Source organism: Chroicocephalus ridibundus, chromosome 7, assembly GCF_963924245.1.
Source record: "Chroicocephalus ridibundus chromosome 7, bChrRid1.1, whole genome shotgun sequence".
Classification (NCBI taxonomy): Eukaryota; Metazoa; Chordata; class Aves; order Charadriiformes; family Laridae; genus Chroicocephalus; species Chroicocephalus ridibundus.
Window position 1 is genome coordinate 8,115,103 of NC_086290.1, and position 26,762 is coordinate 8,141,864.

The 26,762-nt window shown below is 38.7% G+C and overlaps 1 protein-coding gene across 3 annotated transcripts in view; it reads right to left on the reverse strand.

The window, feature by feature from the left end:
• MGAT5 (alpha-1,6-mannosylglycoprotein 6-beta-N-acetylglucosaminyltransferase) overlaps positions 1-26,762 on the reverse strand; it is a 135,345-nt gene that overhangs the window by 51,581 nt on the left and 57,002 nt on the right. For all 3 annotated transcript variants that reach the window (XM_063340803.1, XM_063340804.1, XM_063340805.1), the window contains exons 4-7: positions 15,867-15,943; positions 14,356-14,445; positions 2,921-2,992; positions 1,653-1,814 (exon numbers count right to left, since the gene is read on the reverse strand). In XM_063340803.1, coding sequence (XP_063196873.1) covers positions 1,653-1,814; positions 2,921-2,992; positions 14,356-14,445; positions 15,867-15,943 — 401 coding nt within the window. The remainder of the gene's footprint in view (positions 1-1,652; positions 1,815-2,920; positions 2,993-14,355; positions 14,446-15,866; positions 15,944-26,762) is intronic.

A 26,762-nucleotide genomic window follows, 5' to 3' on the forward strand; every position in this document is an offset into this window, starting at 1 on the left:
AAAGTCATATGTTAGAGTTATCAACATTAAACATGCAACTATTATATCTCACAGCATTTTTTCTTTCTATTAAACTACAACTTTGGCCAAAAAAATCAACAAAAAAAATCCATTACTCCCACCCCAATAACTTAATTTTGCAATGGATCTCTAGAACAGTAATTATAAGAATGTTACTGCATTGTTTTGAACTATTATCGGCCACCAGATCAGTAATTAAACAAACACCCAAAATCGGCATTATTGACAAAATAATCTGTAATTCTGCACAGAAAGTTGTTAACTCATTTTGATTGAATAACCACGTATATTCCCAAGTAGGATATACTTGCTTATGTAAGACAGTATAGTTAAGGAAGGATATACTGTTGTGAACATTAAGAATTTGGGAAGACTGCTTAAGAGTAGCAGGATGCTTTCTGAACCTCTCCTCTCCCTTGCCAATGGAGAGAGCTTTCTCTGTAGTTCCTTGAAATCCGTGCTTGCCTTTCTAATGAAGCACAGGAGTTCCAAACACTTTACTACATACCTGGACTGTGACACATACGATTGTCAAATATAATAACTCCCAAACACCAAAAACCTTTTCCCCCTCACTCTTTATAAAGAAGAGTATTCAAAAAACCATTTTGTTCTAATCTCTTGCAGCTCCCAGAACCGAACCGGACATATTAAAATGAAATCATCATATCTTTTACAGAGCAACCTCAAAGGACTTTTAAAAGCAAAGAATAAGCCCCAGAGCATCCCAACGAAACTGCCTGTGCAGGACAGCACCGCTTCTGTTTGTTCTTGAGTTCACGTATTCTCAGTTGCTATGTTTCTTTAATAAAACAGGCTGGAGGGCTGCCTGAAAGAGAGGGCTTGCTCCTTGACAGAGGGGGAGCCTACCCCAGGAGTGTGGTATGTGACAGACATTAGAGCTGCAGCACGGAGCCTAGACCTCACGTGAGGATTGAGAACCTCAAGCAAGGCGCTGAGCTGCAGCCAGCCAGGCTAAGAGAGGGTAGAAACATGACTGTGCCAGGACTGGCTCCAGTAAGAACAAGGCAGGAGGGGAAACCCAGTGTTGTGTTTATAACTTTTGGCTTTATCTTAACTAGTTGAGGTAATTTAAAAAAAAAAAAAAAAAAAATCAGATAAAACAGAACTTTTCACTTCAAGAATCTCACGGTGTTTACACTGAACACATTACCGGAGACTTAAACTGATCCAATCCAAAGTTAACTTCAAGTCTACTCAAATCCAAAACAGAAATGCACCACTGAAAGTCTCAATTTTGGACAAAGACGATGTACAATTGTTGTTTTCTACAACGATGTAAAACACTTCAGTGTCATCAGCTTGCAGTAAATTCACAGTTTCTCCATCTAGAAACTTCTACATATTCTTTATTTTATCCAAAATTAAAGAGGTTAGAAAACTTACCCAAAGGTTGACTTATGGCAAATATGTAAAACTATTTGTAAAGCAAAGACACATCGTAACAGTAATTTCAAACAGTGAAACACTTCTTGAAAAGAGGCACAAGTATAAAACACAAGCCTTTTAGACATATTTGGTATTTCCACTCTGAAGTTACTTCTGAAAAGGGAAGCTTAAAAGAACCTATATGACTGCAAGTGGCAGGAATGAAAAATGTTTTAATTTACCTTTTTTCTTTTTCTCTTCTCCAAATTTTGTTTTTCTGCAAGTGATTTAATTGCTTCAATCCAGGTATCAGCCATTCGTCTGATGCGTAACATCATCCACCTGAATTCCTCATGTCGTGACATCATTTTGTAGAGATTATCAAAGTTGATACGAATTTCAGCCTTCAATTATAGCATTAAACAAACCCCAAAACATTAGTTATTCTTCAGATAGTGTACTTTCCAGAAGTGAAAAAACTTCTCAAATGTGAGCTCTGTGCTTTACATTCCTCATTAAAAAAAGCAAAGAAACCCACACTCCTAATGCTTAAGTCGAGATTTTAGTTCAAACATTTAAGGTATCTTTAAATAGACACTTCTAAGCCACATAAATTACTGTTATTTTTATTAATAGTATTTGGTAGCCCCAGAATATGTTTGCAATGTTTCACAATGTATTTAGTCCTGCAGTACAAGGTTTGGTTTTGTTCATATGCTTCAAAATGAGGTTAAATTATCTCTAAAACACAATATAAGATCAGAACAGTACGCTGAAGATTGATGTACATCATGAATCTTCCAAATACAAGGAATTCTCCTATTATACCATGAAGGGAAAAATGTTACTAGAGTATAAATTTTAAAGGAAATACTAATTTTAAAGCTAGACCGATATAAGAACAATTGGTTTTACAAAATAAGACAGCCTATATCAAAATTATGTAAGCAATGTTCATATACAGCCCAGCAATTATCTTAAAAAATACTTAAGTGCTATACAATTAGGCTATAACAGTTTAGAAACAACTCTGCATGCTGTAGAGTTTTTAAAGGAAAAAAATTAGGAGTAGTCAAAATGTTACTAGAAAATCGAAATGTATATAAGGCCCTTCCATTAAGGCATTTTTCTATATAAGGCCCAGATTTATGGGATGATAAAAATGAACACTTTCACATACGGTCACTTAACATTAGTGAACAGTGCGTGGATTTATAATTTTTCCTCAGTATCTGTGTACAATATTTCATAGATTTAAACACAAAAATGTTTTTCATGGAAATCTACCACCAGGACTGCAGTGCAGTATACCAACTGGAGAAAATACATGATGAGCTACATATATATATATAAATATATAGTCAAGGATGTTCCCCTTCAGTTTTGAGGAGCTGAGGAATAAAAATGGTAAATTCTAGTCTTATTAGCATTTATGTGGCGCAGGATTCTAGGATCTTTTGCGTGAATCCCAATTACTGAATTATTTCTCGTATTTTAATCTTGTTCTTACCACTGTTTTTTGATCGGTTTCTTCATTAGGATTCTTTGCTCTCCAAGGTAAACGAGGACACCAGTTTTCAACCTGTAAAACCACCACATGAAAATAAAACATTCTATTCTAATTCCAGCTGGTCTACCAAAGTCTCTTACCGCCTTTATATTACACCTTTCTAAGGCTTAAGTAAGGCATCAGCTGATCAGTAAGTCACTGCAAGGTAAAACTGCTTTTTGCAAGAAAAGCTTAAGAAGACTTTTTGCAATTCTATACTATTTTAACCTTGCAAATTTGCAACCAAAAGTGACATTTAGATATTCATTCAGGATAATGAATACAGGAGGTAAAACCCTTCCAAGACAGAGTCAGCTGTTGAATGCACTAAATACTGTTTCTCTGAGCAGTACCTAAATGTTTTGAAAAAGCACTAAGTTTTTTATGTTTCTAGACCTTAAAAAAAAAAAAAAAAAATATGTATTTTGGAACATTTCCCATCTCCCTAGAATATCTTTATAAAAAGGCAAAGTCTGATAAAACCCTGATCAAAGCTCTACCTTGTAGCAATCTAGACAAAAAGTTGGAAGAAGACTAAAACCAAAACTGTCCTATTTGAAGGGTATAACTAACAACATCCATAAGTACTAATACCTGTAATTCATAGAGAAACATCATCAGTGCAAATGCAATACTTCCACTACTGTCTACTAGGGGAAAAAAAAAAAAAGTACAACAGCTGGTAGTGAGGGAAGAAACAGGAAATGGATGCAAGTCACTGAACGCTCCCTGTGCTTTCCCTAGGGATCTTGCTTGTCCTGCAGAATCTTTATTATTCATGTGCCTTAAGAAATTGCTTTGGGGAAAAAGGAATCTCACTGTTGGAGGCAAACCCATGTAAACAGAAACATAACTGTACTGTGAAAAGGGAGAAATGCAAAAATTTATAGGCCGGTTAAGATATCCCATCACTACTGATTAAGTTCCCAGCTCCCAGAGAATTAGAAGCCAAATTAGAAGTCGGAGTTGCTCTTATGGTTCCTCCAGTCACAGACCTGTCAAAACACAATTTTAGCTTAATCATGCTGCAGTAAGCCTGAAGCATTAGAGATTAAAAGCTTAGGATCATACCAAATGATTGCCTAGAAGACCAATCACGTGAAAATAAATTAATAGACATCATAACCTCATTAAAGAGAAGAAATGCATCAAGCTTATGTTCCTCAGACAAATTATATAAAAGCATTAATTTGAATGCTATGACTTAATCTACTCAATATATTTAATACAACATTTGAAAGCAGTGACTTGATCAACCTCATTTGAAAACATTTGGTTTGAAAAGAGTGGTCTCCAACTCCGGAAACATACTAGAAATGGGAGCAATTAACAATCCTAACGTTTACTAACATAAGTTGTGGAAACACGGGTTGAAAAGAGTTGCAAACTCCATATTACAAATCATACACAATCTTTTTTTTTTTTTTTTAATAGTATAAATGATTTTGAATTATTCCTAGCATTAAAACGGATCTAAATTAAGATATGACATTTCAAGGACTACTGTATGCGCCCCTTTTCTGGATTCCTGTATTTCACATCACACCATCAGGCATCCTAAAGGAACTGAAGATTTTTCAGAGCTGCCAAGGACAGTCAGCTGCACGCCTTGCTGACTGAAAAACAAATATAGCTCTTTTCTGCTTTTAGAAATATTCCTTCTAGTCTAAATTAAATTATAGTAATTCTAATCACAAGTAAACACCTAGGGAATAGACTCAAATTAATACCAGCGTACGCAGAGTGCGCATTTTTCCCTATTGATATTCAAGCAATTCCTCTTTTCATTGGAAAGACCAACTTAACGGACCAGAGGATTTTTAAACACATACTCTTCAAAGTATTCCAGTTATTTTGTTATTTTCAGGACCAATAAATGCACTGCGAAGAATGCATCGGCATTGTCTTATAGAAAAACGAAGGAATTGTGCTATTTTTATGAGCCACAAGAACTGTGGCTCACAAGAGCTGTTAGAAGGGGGGATAATAATTACTAAGAACACCAAGAAAACAAAGATGAAGCAAACGAGTCAGACATACCATGGGAAGGGGAAAGAAGGAAAAAAACCTTATTAATTTAACGTATTGACACAAGGGAAAGTGAGGATCGAGAGGCAAAATACTGTCTGACAGACCAGCCAAATGAAGATTACTTTAACAGTGAATTTCAGGTATTCTTGGGCAAAAAAGATCAGGGGTATACATGCCCCTAAGCTGGAAACAATATGATAGCAAAACCAGCCAAAATGCTAACACAAATTCTGTTGTTCAGAACATGAGATAATTTTGCAGATAATTAAAGAATCAACTGGAATTAATAAGTCATAGTTCCAAGAGAAATTGAGAGGAAAATCAGAATACGATTAGAGTGATGGCAGAGGGCAGAACATGCAAACACTCGACACCGAAGCTCATGCACCAGAAGACACTTTGAGATTACAGTAGATATTGTCAGGTAGATACAGAGCAAAGAAAGCAGAAGTGAAAAACCACAGCAGGGAAGCCTACACAAGTTGTAACTTCTGTATTTAGAGGTGTCTAGTACTCAAGAAATATCACAATTCCAACAAAAACAAGGTTTTCAGAGGGAACAGAGAGATTTCTCTCCATCTCTGGGTCTTGCTTCCCTGTTCAGTGAGAATAAGAGATGACCAACAGTCTATATACGCTTTGGTGAAAGGGAGACACAACTACACGAGATAGCCAAGACTTGAGAAACAGCCTTTGTAGAACTGTTGGAAAAGGAGATGATACCATTGACTTCTACTACAGAATTAAAAAGCCTGCTGATTCGACGTTACTTATACAAGATATTTAGCAGGCTACTAAATTTTATTGCTGCTTTCCTCAAAACCACAGCAACTGCATTTTTATATGTATTTCAAGTAAAAAGCTTCCAGTTAACTGTATTTTTGCATTGCACTATGTAAAATTAAGGTCTCTAACGGTACAAAGCCTCAGTAAAGACTGCTTAAAAATCCTGTAAAAAATAGCACTCAATAATTCATGTCAGAATTAAAAGTAACCATTCGCACCAACCCAGACAAGCGGCAAAATGAACTTTGTGTTCCTCTTGATTTAGCCACATGTAATGGTACACAGTATCATACTACTTCTGTTGCAATTAATTTAAATAACCATATTGTTGGCCTTTTTCAACACAACCACTTTCTGCTCTTCCCCTTGCTCTTCCATGACTTGGCCTTCCTCTCTTGCCCAGTGCACCAGAATGCAATTCAAACTGAGCACTTAAGCGCTCCCTGACCAGAACATGCAATCTCTCACCTCTAAGCCTAGGAACTACTTCTAATTGCAGCTCTTGGCAGGATCTACAGTTTCATGAGAGCTTCAGATGAGCTAGGAAGTGGGCTGGTGGGTTTTTTTTAAGAACTAAGTACTGCCACTTCAGCTAATCACTTCAAGGTTTCCAATACGGAACACCACAAGGATGCCTATAACTAAATATGAAACCTACGTGGTGAAGTAATTTTCCTGGTGGCCTTGCATGACCCAAATATGGCCCACAATAGCAACTCTAGTTGTACTCATCATTTCTGAACAAGTTCTGCAGCTATTCTCAGATTCAGACTATTAACCACTGCCAAGAGAAAACAAAGGTGGGTGCTATAGTTATTGAAAAATCCAGGAGGACGCTCATGAAATTATCTTTTTCCAAGAAATACCAGTGAAAACTTAATACATTTTTCTCAGACTTATTGATGTGAGATAAGTAGAAGTCAGGTTTTACTTCAGTGAGTACTAACTTCCAGCCATAGATGTGGGAGAAAGAAAGGTAAGGAATGTCTAACACTGCTCAGATTGACTTGACACCTTCAACCTCCTTCGTCTTGTGTGACAAATAAGCACGAACAGTGAACAGTCTGTGTAAACACGTGGTGCCTGGAATTTGCTTTTCTGCCCTTGCTCCCAAATTGCCTAAAGAAAGCCTATCAGCTTTCAATGAAACTAACAGGGACGAGGCAGAGATAGAGCAGGAAACGTGGCGAGAAGAATTAGGGACTTCATTTTGCAACACATTTTCTGGAAGCTCCTAACACAGAACAGGGCGACAGGGGGACGAGGGTCAAAAAACCTGCTTTGGTTGTTCATAACAAAGTCTGCAGTAAATGCAACACCATTAAAACGTAGCTTGTCCTGGGCTAGGAATATTTGTGATTAAATAACATATACAATGGGAAAAGAAGTGTGTATGTGTATACATACAAATGTGTGTGTGTATACATATAAATGTGTGTATAGATGTGTATGTATATGATTATAAACAGGAATATAATATAGCATGTGCTAAGGCTGCAGTACACAGTTAGAAATCTGGTATTGCTCCATGCATACCCACCTTTTCCCTGTCATTGGCAATGATGACAGAAAGGATTATGATAACACTAAAGTGGGTCTAGATGAAATCTCCACCAGAAGTACACAAGTACTTCAGCTTTGCATTTGTTTAGGTACAGAATACGCCCAAGCAACAAGCCCTAAGTCTGAGGCAAGTGGAAGGAGAGCAGTGGTGTTCATTTAGATCCTGCTCTTCAACTTGTTTATGCATTTCATTTGGTCATTTAAGACAAAACACTGAAGTTGTTTACCAAGAAGGAACCAGGATTCTTCCCCCTTTTCAGGAAAACCTTCTTCTCGCTGGGTTAGCATCAGTTCTTTCTCCAGCTTATTCTCTCCATAGCAACCGTTACACTGTCATGCTCATGATTTAAGAGGAAGGATGTGATATTAGACTACAGATTAGCAGTTGAAGATTGTTGGGAAGCAACAACTGCAGATTTGAAGACCGACCATTTTTTGGATACGTGATATAAACGCTAAGCTATTATTTAGAACACACTATATTTATCTTCGTACCATCATATTTTTGAATAAGGCCAGCTGTGCTTCCTGTACCTAGTTTTGAACTCAATACTAATCAATTGCATTAGGTAGTCTTTGATCATGCTCAAGAAACTAGGTCCACCTGAGAAGTCAAGTGTTCCCTACTTGGTTTCGAACTGCAGGAGACAGCAGTGTCTAGAGTATATATAGCTAGCTCCATAGGGTTAGGCTGCATGGTAGTTTAGAAGTTCAAAACAAGTGCTTCATGATTCCAGACATTAGTGAGAAGTCAGTGTTCCAGACTGCTTTGGGGTGTGAATGCCTAGATTCTGCTTAAACTGAAGTCAGGAGTTTCTCTGGTCCCTTATAAGAGACAGTCAACTCTCACAGTAACGTTAACTTTATGTAGCTTAATGGTAAGTGAGTTAACACGAAAAAAACCAACCAACCAAACCTAAGAAAGCAGAAGAGTGTGTTTTATAGAAGCTTTGCAGGTATCTGTTCAGTAACTCTTCCTCAGAAAGAGAGTGACACAGAAGGGAAGTGAAGGTTGCAGCACTCACACGTATTAAGAGCAAGTACTTCAAGCACAGTTATAAGAACCTGGCAAACTGCAGCACTGAGGTAGTCTGAGCATCCTCCAAACGGAATGACAGTATACTCTGCCAGCAGCTCTCCACATCCAAAATTTCAGGAAGTCCTTTAAGCTTTTGAAGAGTCATAGTGGGAGTTTAATACAGCAGAAGCTGAAGGGTACTCTCTCTAAACACCTGGGATAATCTTCGTTTTGGACTCTTCTGAAGGGCAGGTGCAGCCCATCTATGGGGAAACCAAAGCACCTTTCTTTGTGTATCAGGGGAACAGCATTATTGCTCGGTGTACTTCTGTCCATGGTGAAGTGCTGCTGTTAGGCCAGTCCCAGAGTGGGAAACAACAAAAAAAAAAACCCAAAACAAAACAAGCAGTGCTGCATATGGTGGAAGAAGGTGCATCTTTAAATTTATTAGGTACTATGAAGGCAGGCAGAGAAGAGAACTCCTAATGTTCACTTAGAAAATCCATTTGAGAATTTGATGCGAAAGAACTGCTCCCACTGGGAAGGTGACTTTCTCAACTCCTCTAGAAGCTGTAATACCTATATTTTATTTAGCATTTCCTCAGTGGTAAGTAGTCATTTTGAAGGTGCTACAAAATCTGCAGTGTGCAAGATGACTGTCTGCCTGCTTAGTGAAATGGAGGAGCATTTCCAAAGGCAATCTCAAACATAAGGTGTTTGGTACCTGCAGCCCCAGTGACACTGCAACGTGACATTTTATACATAACCATCAATCAACAAATGGTCTCTTACTTAACTTCAGTAACGTGCACTAAATTTGATTCCTCTCTTACACTGGCATCTACGCTTTTTCCAACAAGATAGAAAAAGACCAATCCCAGTTTAAAGTAACAGAAGTAGAAAAGATAACTGAGCCCAAATCGCCCAAATCCAGGACAATACAATAATGGATGATCTGGGGACAAAGTGCTGACTACCATCAGCATTTCAATTCCTTAGGAACACATGTAAGATGACTAAATGAGTTTGAGCTTTTGTTGTTTTACATTTCAGACAACAATACTATTTTTGTCAATTTTCTAAGTAATTGCACAGAATTCAAAGAAGGTGCTTTGACGTGACATTACACTGAAGAAATGCAAATCATTAACTTGCCTTAGTGTCAGAAATTCACTTACACATGCAGCAGAAGTTGTGGAAAGGGGACTTCCACACAGACATGAGCAAACTGCAGTAAACTAGCAAAACCACAAGGATCTGAGGAACCTGTATAATTATTATTCCCTGGTGTTTTCACTAAAATGTGCCTCAGACTACAACTTACATTCTGGAAACAAACCCGCATTCAAAATCACCTTCAGTTTGCATTTTTCTGCTTTATCCCTCAAAACAAAATTAACACTGTAAAGAAAAATACTCCTGCAACCAAACCATGCATTCTGTTTCCATCAAGTCTGAAGGACTGGAAACAAGACTTCTCTCTAGTGGTACACTAGCACACGCACAAGCTAGAGAAACCTCAAAGACTGGTGTTTGAAACGGTTTTAGTCTTTTGATTCATTGATAGGGTGATGGGTAATGGCTTCAAACTGGAAGAGGGCAGATTTAGATTAGATATCAGGAAGAAATTCTTTACTGTGAGGGTGGTGAGGCACTGGCACAGGTTGCCCAGAGAAGCTGTGGCTGCCCCATCCCTGGAGGTGTTCAAGGCCAGGCTGGATGGGGCTTTGAGCAGCCTGGTCTAGTGGGAGGTGTCCCTACCCAGGGCAGGGGATTAGAACTACATGATCTTTAAGGTCCCTTCCAACACAAACCATTCTACGATTCTATGATTCTTTTGAAGCCTTGGGTCCACTTCCAAGATGGGTACCAAAAATTACACTTGCACCTGAAAGGCGAGCTGGAGATCCAAAGCCTGGGATTTGAATGAGGCCTGCCCAGCTCCAGCAGGTGAGTGCCAATGTAGTGACCCCTGGGCGGTGGTAACTTGCACCACAGCTACTGGCTGAGCAGCAGGCACAGCAGCAGTCCCGCTCCCGTGCAGCAGGCAGTTCTCTCAAAGAAAGCACATATCTAGACAAAGAAAAGTAGCGATAAGACCCCTCCACTGGTTTGGGGTTGGTTTTTTTTTGGTAGAGCTGGGAAACTGTGCGAAAAATTCATTTTCTAGCAGATATTTTTAAAAGCGTCATTCTTCAGCTACAGACTGACATTTTGCAGTGAAATATATTTTTGTACTGTCTAGAAATTAATTTTTTCACATTTCTCCCCAGAGGCAATGCCATCCGTGAAAATTATAACTGTGCCAGTGACATTACAAGTGTTAAACAACTGACTTTTTCATAACTAAATGCTAAGTTTAAAAGGAATAACTCCTCTCAATAGGCAAGTTTGTATCACAGTTAAAAAGAAACAAGTACCAGCTATCCAGAAACCTTAGAGTTAACTTGCTTTTCAATTTTTCTAATCCCTGTCTTGCTCTGTAATTCAAGAGAATGCAAATCTGGTTTTGCTATTCAGGCCATTTGTGTCTCCTCCAGTCTCCAAAGGCTCCAGCTCAATTAGCGTTATGAGGACTACACAGTTGCATATTATCCAACAGGATTGATCCAGTGCCTGCAGCAAAACAGCAAGACAGAAGTGCAAAAATTCTTGCAGCTTTATCTGCAAGTCTGTTTAGGGGATGGTTGGGCTCCCCAGTTCAAGAGAGACAGGGAACTACTGGAGAGAGTCCAGTGTAGGGCAACAAAGGTGATTGAGGGACTGGAGCATCGTCCCTATGAGGAAAGGCTGAGAGAGCTGGGGCTCTTTAGCCCGGAGAAGAGAAGGCTGAGGGGGGACCTTATTAATGTTTACAGGTATCTAAAGGATGGGTTTAAGGAGGATGGAGCCAGACTCTTTTCAGTGGTTCCCAGTAACAGGACGAGGGGTAACGGGCACAAGCTGGAACATAGGAAGTTCCGATCAAATATGAGAAAAAACTTCTTTACAGTGAGGGTGACAGAGCACTGGAACAGGCTGCCCAGGGAGGGTGTGGAGTCCCCTTCTCTGGAGATTTTCAAGACCCGTCTGGATGCAGTCCTGAGTAATGTGCTGTGGGCAATCCTGCTTTAAGCAGGGGAGTTGGACTAGATGATCTCTGGAGGTCCCTTGCAACTCTGAAATTCCACGATTCCGTGAATGTGCTGGACTGCTTCTTGCTTTCCTTCTGCTGATACACTCCCTCCCCTTCTGCTCAAGCAGCCAAGACAGAAGCAGAGAAGTGGAGAAGTTCAGGTAGCTGTGGCTGTGTTCCTGCTGGAGTGCCATCCAACGGGAACCAGAGGAGGCAGAACTGCTAATACACTCGTGCAGGCTTTTCAAAAGAGAAGGCTTGGGGCAGCCTGGATTTTGACTGCGCCGTTTCTATTTTGCAGACACACGTGGTGGAAACATAACAAGGGCACATGACACACACCCAAAGACTGGGGTTTATTCCAAGATTTGTTTCTAAACCTTTGCATAAACTGTAGGCAAGTTACTTTGTGTCTCTGTGGTTCTGACCCATATTACACACCAAAATGTAGTATTTCGGGCCCCTTTGTTTACAAGTTTAAAATTGTATTACAAAGAGTGCTAGACGAGCATAACAGAATACCCTAACTGAACTGCTTCAGGAGAAAAAAGCAGATCCCAAAAGAGTATGAAAGAGCACAGTTACTTGTTGCACTAGATTGTAGAGGTGATTTTAAGAGCAAAAGTAGACATATGCACTATTTGATGCATATTCTGTCTTTTCAAACTGAGGTTGTCCGTAATTTGATGCATATAATGCCTTTTCACACAGAGCATGTGTAAACAACCGTCTTACTCCTATACGGTAACCTTAAAGTAAACAAGAAAAATCTTAACAGTAAAACCCTTCCAGTACCCTATATGCATTTTAATATTTTAAATCAGCAGTTTTGACTTGAGAGCTCTGTAGACACATTTATCATTCAGCTGTGCAACCATAGTATAAACTGTCAACTCTTCATCACTGTCCACTTTGACAAATTACTCTCACAACAGCATTTCCAAGTTATCCCTAGCAGCCAGCACACCTCATAAATCCACATCATTGTAGTGTTATTAGAATTTCATTTCATGCTTGCATTTGCAAACATTTAAGCTTTCAACCTCTGCTGCTGGACATTAATCATGGAATTAATCATAGGATTAAGAATGCCAAATTTAAACTGAAGGTTAATAACACGCTCACCCAATATGAGTTTTACACTCAGTCATGGGAAAGCACTTAAAAAAAAAAAAGTACAAGACCTTTGCCTGAAGTTACCAAATATACACATTAACTAATTGTACTGTTCTTCCATCACGAAATGAGAAGTTGCTCAAATTCAATATTGCTGCTTAAAGAAAAATTTCAAATCCTTAGACCCTTGAAAAAACAACCATTTTGCCTCTGTAAATCTGCTTGCATTTTGCCATGAGGATGAGCTGAAAGATCAATTACCAAAAAACTAACCGCATCAACTGAGTTTTCAAAACTAATGATCAGAGAAGACTGTCACAGAAAATACTGTGATTTAACAGAATTACAAAGTAATAAATGTCATTTAAGAATATTAGATTCCCATATTCAGTTGGCACGTATCTTCATTTTTAAGATACATCTGCATTAAAAACGTGAAGCACCTGCTGGTTGACAGAGTACTATATATATGCATGAACATAACTCCACTGATGATAAAACATAACCTTTTAGTAGAAACTTAGATCTACTTAAGATGATTATGAAACCATATCTCTAGTTTCTATGAAAAATAACAGGCTAAATAACGTAGTCATCCTGTATCTTTTCCTTTCCTAGCTTTATAGCCCATAAATAAATCAACCCTTGGTACTAGCAATGGAATGAGTCAAATTTATGATTCAACACAGCCTTATTTATTTCTTCAGACACGTGTTTTGGATATGCATTTAACTATTACTACTGATTCAAGCAATGCCCCCTGAAGTTCAATGACAGTCAACTGAGTAAATTAACAGAAAGTGCTTTCATTACAACTGAGTTACTTATATAATAGACTTACCGTTTTAATCTCAGACACATAATTTAAAAACCCAGCCCCATCCCCCAGTCCTGCAGAAACTACAAATTTAATATTCGTTTGCATTTCTGCAGCCACATTGGCTCTTGCAGTTCTTAACAAGCAGTAAGCCACCAGATGCCAAGACCACTTCCAAGATCAGTTGCTGTAAGTTATCGGAATTTTACTAATAAGAAAGAAGAGGTCAGTGACCAAATACACCCGGCTGTTTTGGCACACACACTACAAGCCAGTAGTAGAGCTCATAATAACTGATTAACAAAATTCGTTCTTGTCAAACAAGGAAACAGGAAGACTGTACAAAAACCAGCAGGCCAAGCACCTTACTCATTTGCGTACAAAACTGGGCCTTTGGTTCTGACAGGTACCATAAGCTTTAGTCAATACGTCTGCAACTTCACTCAAAAATGTGACTTTCAGGTTATTTTGTTTTCTGCTTACAAACTGCAATTCACAAACAGCCTCCAAGCAGGAAGCAGCCTTGCTACTTAGGAGGATGTACCATCTAACTCCACTTTCCAAATTTTACATTCCAAATGCCTCCCCTAAAATGCCTCCCTATTACTACTCAGGAGCTACATAGAAAGCAACAGAAAGAAGTGTTCAGAGGCAAGGCTCTATGACTGAACTTCGTATTTCGGTTTAACAGGATACCTAGTATGGACTCCCTGGAGAGTTGCTGCTTACATCACTTCAGTTATAAACACCAGAATTCTCCAGGCTAGAAATCCCTGGAAGACTTATGATTAATAGCAACACACTGCATAATAATTCTGTTTTAATAGCTTTTTCCTCTTTATAGGAATTTTTCTGAAGTTATGATTTCTTTTGCGAAAAGTTTGCAAACAGTTACCAAAAATATGGAGGCAGTATGATGTTCCCCCTCTGCAGATTAAAAGATTACTGACCTCACTGAGGTAAATAAAAAAGGAGCACGTGGACCCATCTACACCGTAACTTGCGTAACAGGGATCCGATCGCCACATATCTTTCATCCACTGTAACAGAACAAAACCACAGTCTGTTAGGTTTAAGCACCACATAATAACTCCATATTATTTCACACAACTCAGGAATAACAGGGGAAAGCTGCAAAGTGACTGTATCCAAGTAGATATCACAAATAACAAAAAACGAATTTTATTCATATTTTGCAGCATACTGCAGCTCTGTATTCAGCTATGTTGGAGAAGTAACTACATACCAGCTGTGAGCACAGTTTATACGAACTGGTAGCCGGGCAAGCAGAGACAAATATCAAAAGGAGAATATAATCAGGATCCAGACATTTGGGTGTGGCTGGAGCCGACTGCATTGTCGTCCCCCCCCCCTTTACGCTTGCACTGGAATTTAACAGATCATTTCAGTTATCAAGATTGAAATCTGCCTGATTCTGCCAAGAATCTGCCATTTCTGCAGAAGTAATTAATTTAAATTCATATTTTAATATTCAGATAATGCATTACATAGTCACTATGCAGCCAGTTTGTCAAAATGGATCAAAACACAGACACAAGATTTAAAACTTACAGATTAATTTTTAATACTATTGTCTAAGAATTTTATTTAGAGAAAAAAGACAGCATAATTTCACATATACTTTAGTTGTTATTTGTTTTCACTTTCATAAATAAATTGTGATACTTGATAATGATATTTAAGTGTCCAGCAATTTTACTTTTGTCCCCTACTACTAAAACAGTATCCTTACATTTGAGATGTACCTTGGGGACAAAAAAACCCAGTTACCTCCACCTCTGCAAGTTCGTTGGGGGTTTTCTTTGTTTTTCAGTCTTTCCAACCAAAGTTTGATGGCTTTCAATATTTGGCCTTTCCAACTGCATTATTAGTAAAATATAGGATTTATGTGGAATCAACTGTGAACCCCGAAGTTCTGGCTGCACACTTAGTGCAGTACCTCGCCTGTGAGCAGAAATGCTTTGAACGGAAAAGAGGAAGGAGGAACCGGACAGAGCTGTTGGCAAAGAGGGGAAAGAAGCGTAAACAAGCGTCTTGCTGAAACGGGGAGAGGGCTGGAGTGAGGGACACACAGAATCCCAGTCCTGGGGTAGGGGAATGCCAAATGACTCATAATGGGGAAGAAAACAGGGCTTTTCAAAGAGAAAGTTTCTGAATAACAAGATGGCATTCAAATAATAAGGCATTTTATTAAATAATGTAGCATTTGAATATAATATGGCATTTTATTCCTGTCTTAATAGGATGCCACTTTATTTCTTTGCAGAAGTAGTATTAAAGGCCTGAAGTGAGCAATACTGTACTGACACGGGCTTCTAAATATCGTCTTTTTTGACCTAGTTGTTCTTGGTTTATGCCATTGTCTGAGTAGTGACCTTTTACAACTTATGTTCACTTTTTAACAGAACACACATAATAAGATTAAAAACAGTTCACTTACCTTTATTTTCCCTTCACAGTGAGGAAAACCATCCATAGGAGGCAATTCACACTGTTCTTGGGCTCCATTTATGAGATCTAAAGAGAAACATAGACCATAAGTGAATTTAATTTTACAGTTCTGACAGATAGCCTAATGAATCCTTCCTTTCATTTTCATGAATCCGCAATCCAGACTGACTGAAGAGCCCTACTGTGTAATATTTGTTATAACATTAAAACTCAGCATGCTCTCTTCTGACTATAGAATAAAATGGTTTCATAGATTTCAACTCTGACTTGCAGTAAAAGTGATGAATTACAAAAACTGGTCTATGAAGACTTAAAAATTAAGCTAATCCATACCGAGAATAATAAAAAGTAAAATATCTTCCTAAGTGAAGTTTGCTTAAAACTACTAAATTGGAAGAATTTGTTTCCAATTGTCAAACATTTGTAAGATATATTTTGCTCTTAAACATAAAACCTAGTTTTTCAAGTTCTATTATCATATTATGAAATACCCATGATGTGCAGCTTGGCATCGAATATATGACCCGATTAACAGGTGTTGCAATATGATCTAAATTTACAACTGAGTAGCACTACATCACATCTCATGAGAAAAATCTCCTATGGTCTCCCAAGAATTCTGTTCTTTTTTGCCTATTTTAAAATTTATCACTCTAGATCGTTGCAACACATTAAAGAGGGTAATACAGAGCAACACTTCTAGCCCATGAGCCAAGGAAAAAGAAGCAGTTTTAAAGGGCATTACCACATCAACCCCAGGATGGGACCTTCTTCTAAGAACTTAGAAGAACCCTCTAATGCAGGCCTTTAAGGCAAGAAAATTATTAACATGGTGCAGAGATTCTTGCCAAAGGCAGCGGAAGATAAGGTTTTCAATTTAGGTAGTTCATCCCAGAGTTATCTAAATTATACCTGCATCATTTCTGGCTTTTCCCATAGGCAAGAATCAAGATCATTAAAGCCAGCTATCCATCAACCCAGGAACGTTTCATGCTATGGCAGTTATAGTGCATGACTTCTCCCAGAATATGCTAATTAGAGATCTCAGGGGGGGGAAAAAAAAAAGGCTGCAGCATTAGAATAGAGTAGGGACAAGTATCCAAGATCAGTGGGTAAAAGTTAGAACATTGTATTATATACGAAAACCACCTCCTGGTTTATATGAATATTTTCCATGTTTTTGCACATAGTTTCTTTTAAAGATAAAACGTGAAATGTGAGTGAAGCATTGCAAAATGGAACTGATGGGGAAAGAAGAATTGTGCCAGGAAGAAGACACTTATTTGGCAGTCTCTGCAGCAGCAGTAATTTGACAAACTGAGCTGTACTGCCACTGACAGTAACACTGAAGCAAAGTAGTTTTTAAGATGACTTTGTAATTTCAAATCAATAAGCACTTTCAAAATATTCTCCCTTATCTTCTTACCCTTATACGATTCTTGCAGACTAGACCAGCGACATCTATGACTCTGGTTTCTGCTCCAAGTGAGAACATACAGAGCATACGTAGAGACATTAACAATTTAAAAGTATGTTCTAAATTCAGTCAGTGCAGCTAGATAACAGTGGGACTTTTTGCTTTACTACAGTTCAGGAATCAGACCTTCCACTTGAATCACACAGAAATCAGTGCCTGAGATCAAACAGTAACAAACCTACCTTACACCGAAAAGAGGCATGGTTAAATTATGGCAATTTTCAGTAATCGATACAATGCCATTAGAAGAGCTGTATGGTCTGGACTGTGGGCTTTCTTTTTTCTTTTTTTTTTTTTTTTTTTTACAAACTCATAAGCGTGAATACAAAATAAGTACAGAGCTTTCTATAAGGCATGTCAAATTCAGATCTTCCAAAAACATAAAAGACATCTTAAATCTATGATATAACACCAGAGATGCAGTTCAACCACAGGGAAAGTTCACTGCAGAACTTAGTGTTGAAAATTCTGAACATCTGGGTAATTCTATTCAATCAAACATGTCTCTCTATCAATTTCAGCTGCACCTGGACAAGTTACACTTACCATGCTCAAAGGTTTTTTTTCTTCCCTCCTGTAGCTACTATTCATAGAACCAACTAACTGTAATTAGCAATTTTCAGAAAGGTAAGAAACAATTTATTAAACCCTTAAAGAGAAGGTATTTTTAATGATATTCGGCATGCATTTCCACATACCTTTTCCACTGCAGCAGTGCTTTTTTTAAGGGGTATCCTTCCTCAGCCACTACCCACCCCTCACCATGCCAGCACTACCTTTCACTTGACTCTTGGCTGGACCACTGATATACTAAAAATAGTTCTTGCCCAAAAATATTACTTTAAACCAGAAACAATTTTTGGATTGGCACCAGAGAAGGAAGCAAAGCAGAGGTGGGAACGACAGTTCCCGAGGGCCTGTGGCTGCAGGAGGTGCTGCTGGCAGAGCCTCGCAAGGCCACTGAAGGAAGCATAACATCCAGCCTTTGCACTGCTCGCTCTAGGCTAAACAATCCTCCTCTGCAAGATGGTCACTCCTCCTTAGACTTGATGTTACTCCTTCAGCTCCTTATTTGTCGAAAGTTGAAAAGTACACAAAAGCTGCTGTTCTGCCCTTTCTGTTGATCAGAAGTATAGCTTGCCAACATGAAGGATCCATGAACTTTGTCTTCTATCTCAAGCTAACCGTGCTATCATATGACTGCCTTCCAGTTCAGAGGGTTAGTCAAGAGAACACTCTCTTCTTCTGAAGTTCAGGGTAATACATAAACACAAGCTATAATTCTTTATTTTACAGCATAAACACCTAGCGTGCCAAGTTTCTCACTTATATCATATTGCATTTTAATGAGTATCTCATAATCTGTCAAAGAAAGGAAGAACAGAGAAAAAAACACAAGGTACAGAGAATGGCCTCAGTTTTGGTAGATACACAATGGTAGTCTAGATACCTGTTTGTTTCTGTCATGTGTAAACACATTTTCTGCACGCAAATGTGTTTTTCTAGATGGGCTGCGATCTTTGCTACTGTTCATTGGTCAAAAAGTTTTACGGGATCCCTGTATTTGCAAGATCTACTTGCAAGAATAAAAATTGCCTTCTTACAAGTCACATACTGCACCCACCACACGCTTCAATAGCTCACATGAGCTGTGGCAGTACTACATACAGATACTTCCCAAGGAGAAAGCCAAGTTTACCAGCTCTCCCTGCTCCTGCCCATTCCAAGAAGTAAAAAGCAAGAGCCAGACATTGATGTCAGCATAAGCTGCAGATTTTCTCAGGCTTCTGGTCTCCCCTGGGGCCAGCAACACTAGGGCTTTTCCAGAGCAGTCCCACTCTTGCTCTTCTACTGTGATGGTTTACATACAAACAGCATACTGATCTCCGCAGGATAATCTATACGTATAGAGAACACAGAACAGTAATGCCCACCTTTATCACCTCTTACCATGATAAAATGCTTGGAGAAGTATTAATGCCGCTAGTAGTATTTCCAAGAATACCTGACATCTTTTCCTCTCTTCGCTAGCAACAGTAAATGCTCCTAAGTTTCACCTTCCTCAAAAATAACACCTTTTTTCCACCATTACAGACTCTGAAGATGCTTCACTTGCACACCAGCTTCCCACTCAGCCTTACCATGGATCTATCCCAAACATCTACAACAACTTCCACTTGCTTCATTCATAGCTACTAATCAGGTAATAGCAGAGTGAAGGCAGTTCTATAAAGCTTAAATATAAACTGTCCCATGAAACAATTTACATAAAGCATTATCCAGGGCAGAACAAAATGTAGCAATACATGCATACAAGACGAAATGAACGTGAAAGAATAGGAGAAGCAAGAGAGAAAAGCAACTCTGTTCCATCTGAGTGCTCCCTAGACAAGCAATCTTTCCTTTGTGCCTGCAAACAGGAACTGGCTGGTTCCAGTAATCAGACTGGAAACACATCTACATCAAGAAGAGTTGTCCAAAGCAATACACTGTCTGCAGAAACGGGCAAGTTTTGAACACACTGGTTCCCACACGTAAGCCTGAGAATTAAATGCAAAATCTGAATTCACTTGTGAATAATTTTGATGGTTCCAGTCAATTACGGCTTGCCTTGCCGTACACTTTCTTCTTGGCCATAGTCAGTGTGAGTTCTAGGTTGAGAAACATCCCTCACAACTTTTTTCTTCCTTACTGACCAGAACCCATATGAAGAGTTACACTTCAGCTGCTCACTCCTAACTAGGCGTGGAGGGTGTCCTGGAGCCTGTGGGCAACAAAAAGGCTCCTTTCCCCAACCTTACTAAACTAGCTGTTCTGAACTACTGTTATAAACATAGGAAACATCCTTGTAAAATATCTGAAGTCAAGGAAGCTGTGGCCAGCCTCTTTAAATACAAATTCATAGCTACAAATTACCAGTCCAGCTTGTCCTCATCAAACCGTGCTGCAGAGCTGGACCAGCAGAAGCAGCAGTGGTTGGACAGTAGTCCCTAGCTCAGCGTGGGCCCATACTGCCAAATCAGCTCAATCCATTTTTCGTTCACAGGCTCCCATCATCCATGCTAACTAGGAGCTGGCTCTTCTGAATAGGAATCCAGAGGTGAACAACTCTTGTGTATCCCATGGACAGTTGGGACCAACCTCAACCACATACCAGCAATTTACACTGTTGAATGCTGTTGAATGGATCACAAAGACAGGGGAGATAAAGCAAGTGGAACCCCGAGGATGCTGATCTACACATCTGGACCTTCCAAAACATGAAAAGCAAGTATTAAGGTTTAAGTCATCATTTGGAGATGACAAAAAAACCCAAACACTAATATCTTCTGAAGATTATTGTTAAAAAGGTCTGGGTAGAGGTATCACACTGTTACCAAATTCATGTTGGATGGTTCTTTCCTGACGGGGAAAAATATATTATTAAGCCAGACATTAAAGTTACTTTTGTTGGAAAATAGTATTTGAGAAACCACAAGGATCTTTACCCTTAATTAGGATTTATGTCATTTAAAATGCAAGTTCTGAGATCTCTTTTCCCAGCCAAAACTTAGAACCTACAGCCAAAAAAGTTGGAAATACAGCAACTGTCAAGTCAGTACAAAGCAACAGAATTAATACACACACTTTTTTCTCTTGAGCTTTGTGTGAGCCATAATATTAATTCCTATTCTGCAGACTCCTAGGTGTTTTTGAAGTCATGCACAGCTTATTTCCTCTTGACTGCTGTTATGCAAAGACATAATTATTAAACATTTATCTCCTATGATGTTACATTAAAAGCCAGTGCATTGACAAATTGAAAATATGAATGTGAGCATATTATAAGCCTAAGAGCACACAGTTTTTACAGATTATGCTGGAAAAAAATTGACGAAACACCATGCAACTCTAGAAAAAACTCTTTAAATACTGTTTGTGAGGTCCTGGGATATTCAATATATAACTAACAAATTCCATCCCCATGTTTAGAAAGGAGCCATATGTTCACTTTGCAAATGTCTGTGGCTGTTTAAAGATATACAGCTCTGCATCAGAGATCGTTAGTGCACAGCAGGTGAAACTGAACTTGTGAACAATCATCAGTTATTTCAGTGCAAAGTCTGGCACGTTAGCATGAATGACTTGGCGGATTTAAGCTAAGCCACCCAACCTTGCACTGGAAAAGATACTTCTCCCTTGTAGCTCTATATAGAATCAGAGAGTGGTTCGGGTTGGAAGGGACCTTAAAGCTCATGTAGTTCCACCCCCCTGCCCTGGGCAGGGACACCTCCCACTAGACCAGGCTGCTCAAAGCCCCATCCAGCCTGGCCTTGAACACCTCCAGGGATGATCCACTACACTGGCTAAAGTCCCATGCCTTTGACACCATTCTCTTTAAACACCAGTTCACAGGTACAGGTCTTCATCATCTCTTGCAAATAAACTCTATGTCCACAGGTTTAGTTTGTTTTAGTGAAAGTCTACAACACTCAAGAGATAATTATGTGGTTAAAAGCACAATCTGCGATACAGAATTGATTTTTGTTTACTTCCTAGTTACTTTTTAACAAAACAGTAAAAATAAGCAATAGTGAGCACTACATACATATTTTGCCCCTTTCCTATATTGCACCACCCTTCAAATACTGTGCTTTGTAAGAGGCTAAAAAAATCTGCTTCAATTTTTCTCCACCAGACAGTTAGGACATCTAGAAATAATCCACTAAAACAGTAAGCTGAATAACAGTTATAATTAGTTACTCAGTAGTGATTGCTTATTGATAAGTATTCTATTTGTCTATTTGTTGTTTTTAAAACAACAAATGAAAAAAAAGCAAATGAAAAAGCCACAATATTGTTGAAATTGCAAACTGTGACACCAGTAGCCTATCTAGTCTACTAAGGACCAACGCTTCATTCTTCAGAGAATACAAATTTCTTGAGAATTTAACATGACGCAAAACTTTGTACACTTTGGAACCTTGAGGCCAAACCCCAAATTTTTAGACTAGTGCAAAAACGCACATTAGGCTATCTTTTGATGACATATAGCACAGATAATGGCTCAACCCAAAGTCTTTCCCATCAGCAGATCTCATAAAATCAGGAACCTCCTTAGTATTAAAAGGACAGAGTAATCGTATCTGATCAAGTCTATTCAACAATTTTATATCTATTTGTTCTCTTTCTGGTTTTGATCATTAAATAAAAGCATTATTCTTACTTTAATTCATGGAACCCTTCTCTTGTTTCTATTTCAGTTATGAAATGTAGTATCTACGGTTAGACACAACACTGTAGTTAGGCTAGTTTAGTTTGTGTAAGGTCTCCTTTCTCTTCTCACACTAATTAACACATTCTCAATTTAATTCACATTTTTCATCTCCAGCTGGTAAGATTTCATAAAAGACAGAATTTGCAGTGTGAGCTGAAAGCACTATGAACATATTCAACGAAATGAGCTCAAGGTTTCAAGATTTTAAATGCAGAGCACAAAATGCTTTCTACTAACATTTTAGAAACTTCAGTAGCAAAGCATTGGTATGATTTAAAGAAAATTAACTTTTCTACTGCTAGTCCATCCTCACACCAGCTGTGCTGCTGTGTTCCATTAACGCTACTGAAATCAATGCAGTGTTAGGAGAATTCAAGTAGTAGTCAAGTGGTTAATCAAAATGCAGCCCAGGGGACCACTAACAGCCCCCTTCAGCATTACTAATACAGCTTAGCACTGCAGAGGAAAATATTCACGTGTGGTCTTCTGCACAGTCATTATGCTGGGCTGCAACAGCGAGGCTTGAAAACACACGATTCTCCCCAGCTCCACGCTACTGCCTTTGTGGGAGGCAAATGGACAGCAAAATGGGAAAAACTGCTTGGTATTATATACAGTGTGGAAAAAGAATACAATGGATAAGGCACAATAAATACGAGTCAAAGCCAAGCATTACCCCGAGAAAGCTGTAGTCTTGGCTACTAGAACCAGTGCAGCCCACATCCTATTACAGCTGGTACACCCTGACGTTCTGCGGAGACAACTAGTTTGTTTTTTAAGGCGTGACCATACAGAACATTGTAGGTACTACATTAACCAAAGAAAAGCTTACTGTAGTCCTCTTAAAACAGGAGGACAGCTTTAGAAATTCAAAATAATATGCAATATATCTTAGCTTTTTTTAACCTAGTTTGTCTCTGCAAGTACAGAACTATTGGGGTGACCTATGGTTGCAGACTGTTAAAACTAATGAGGCTGTTAGATGTATAACAAATTTAATCGGAAATAGAGCAATGGAAATAAATCAACCGATCATGAAGTTACCCGAGTCTTCCTCCCCACCTGAAAGGCTTCAGTGTGTCAGCCCCAAGTCTTTAGGAAGAGGGACGTGGAAATACCACGATAAAGGTCCTTCTCACCATAGTAACGTTTAAAAAAAGCAGCCTGCTTGCAGCATTGCCAAAGCTGACTTGTCAGCCTGCCTTGCTACATATTCACGAAGGATGCCAGATACCTGACAGGCATCCAAGCCATCATGTCTTAGATGACAAGTAAATACTGAAGTCTGCATCCTAATGAGTGACTTTAAAGATGTTAACACTAAAGTTGTTAAAAGAGAACTCAACAGCCAGTACAGCAGAACAAGTTAATGCATAAGGCAGAAAAGCTACGGAAGCTTTGAATAGGTAACACAAAAAATATTCTCCCTCACTGAGCAGCGCTACATACAGCAACCTGGTACTTAACTGTTCTTAGTCTTCGAAAGAGTTCTCCAAGCACCAGCTATGTACTAGGGAGGTGGGGAGGAGGATTTGATGCGAACCTTGATGCAAACCTACTCATTTTTATGGGATCAAAGACGCACAATTAAAATCTTACAAAGTGACACTTTTCAAGGCAAAAGAACATTTTGTAAACAACCAGTCTGGCATGGTTTCTGTGCAATTATACTATCTGAGGTGTTAGATAGTTACACTTATCAAAACTTTAGCTTTTCACTGAACAAGCACAGTACAGTGATGACAATAGCCTCGGAGCACCTTGGCCTTTGCTTTAAATCAACATTTTCATTTTTAAAAAGTTGTTTTGCAACATGCATATTCAGAATTCATACCACTATTATTTACTAGAGTTTTAAAGCCTGAGGAATTGAAATAGTTTCTTTCAGTTTGCTTAAATCAAATTTTTCCCATAGCTGCCAGAAGAACACAGCAAGAGCTTGCAATTTAGAAACTAAAAAAAACCACCCCAAAACAAAGCCCAAATCAAACCCAACCCACAACACACAAACCCCACATCCCTGCTTACAAAAAAAAAAAAAAAAAATCATATGAAGAAAACAGAGGACTGATTCTTTGATCATGTTTGTGCAAGCAGATTGCCCTATCCCATGAAATATCCTTAGTGCAACTGTCCCACAAAGATCAAGGATTTCTTTCATAGTTACCTTAGAAAAGCCCAACTGTTAAAAGCCAAGTTGCCTAAACCAAACTGATCTTGTGCCTGTCACATGGAACCAAGGATTCAGCTACAACAGAAGCAGCCACGTAGACAAGCTCTGCTATAAAGTGCCATGCTTTCATATTTCCCCATTTCCATTTAATCATCTCCAAAACAGCAACTTTAAATTTACCTAGGGTATTATTTGTGGCAGTGGCTCAAAGCTTCCTGTTCTGAAGGCTAATGAAAAATCTTATCTGCTAGGCACCCAAGGTTTAGATTAATACTTTCTTGTGTGTACGGGAATACATTACTTCCCACAAATGCAGAAAGGATGGCTACCAAATATCTTAAAAGCTTTTCAGACGCAACTTGGATAAATGAAGACAGGAAAGAGAGAGAGAGAAGGAAATTTATTGCTCCTGAAACCAGTTAGCTGAAGCCTCATAAGCACTTTATTAACAATTCACTCTTTCATAAACAAAATGGAGGTTCTGAAAAACCAGTTGAAAATTATCAGTATCAAAACAACCAGACTGTTTGATGGTTTTGAGGAGGTAAGAAGAAAAAGGAAAGTATGCTTATGGTTTTACACATGGATCTAAAGAGGGAAAAAAAAGAGTAACATCTAACCTCCCACGCAAGTTACCCAAGGTGCTCCATGGCTTTGTTTTTTAACACAATCATGCAGCCTCACCCTCCAGCAGATGTCCCATCCTCAGCTCCTTTGGGATTGGATGATACTAAGAGCTCATGCTCTATTATCCTTTCACACAACCCAAAAGAGAAGCGAAGCTGTTTTGCTCTTGAGCTTCCCTCAATGAAAGATTCTGTAAAACTAACTTCAGAGGAAAAAACCAGGTGTAGCACCAAGTTACAAACACTAAATGTAAAAACACAGTAAGGTTATGAATACACAGTACAGTCTACATATAAATTAATGCTAGTTATCTGAGAGTCTGAAAAGGAAGAGAGCGATTTCTGGTCTCTAAATGGGAAGTCGCAAATGAATCAAATAAAAGTTTGAGTTCACCTACTTCAGAGACAGCCGAGTTACAGTCCTTGCTAAATCATCAACATTTCCTCCTACCAACTGCTGTCACCTTCTTATTATGAACGAGCATAATCCAGATGGATTTTCTTCATCTACTTTTATCTGCCAAAAACTCTACACACCACCACAGACCGATATTTTCCACTGCAGATTTCACCACTGCCACCTCAGTTCTACACCGCGCTTGACAGCCAGAGGTGAAACAATTTTAAAAAACAAAAGAAAACACTTTTCTCTGCATCTCGCCCAATAAAGAGCATAACTGATGAAAAGATGATGAAGTGAAAGTGATGAACAACTTCACTTCCAAACAGCCCCTAAATTTTAAACACTGAGTCATACTCTTAAGATGTTTGCATGTCTGCCCAAAGTACAATTATAATTCTAGGTCAAAGAATATGTTTTCCTTATGCTAGGTAATCTCCAATTACCAGCATATGTCAGGTTGCAGTATGGTAATGAAGAGGCTACTAAAAGAAAAAGTTATGGGCTCTGTATCAAGTAATACCTATCACATAAATTGTTTGTTCAGGCTACAGTGGCCAAAGCACAGGCTAAAAATTGGTCAAAACTGCTTTTAGGAACCCAGCAACATTTCTATTAGGCTGTTACAAGGCATAAATAGCCACGATGGCTACTGTTTGGCCAGAGATTACTCAACTTCTGGCTGTAATAATAACCCTAAAACAAAGATAGACAACTTTTTTGAAACCATTGAACAGTTTATTTCCCATGCCAGTGCCTCCTTTTTCCTTTGCTGACAGGCTCTTTCGGAGAGGGCATTGCTCATTCCCTCATGAAGTAATTTATAATGGATTATCTTAGCATAATACTCCAAGTTATAACACCTCCAGGTCCACTGCTTATCTAGAGCTTCCCAGGCTTTGCCTAACACTTTCCACAGTAAAGACCACATTTTGTTTTGTTGAACTTTTTT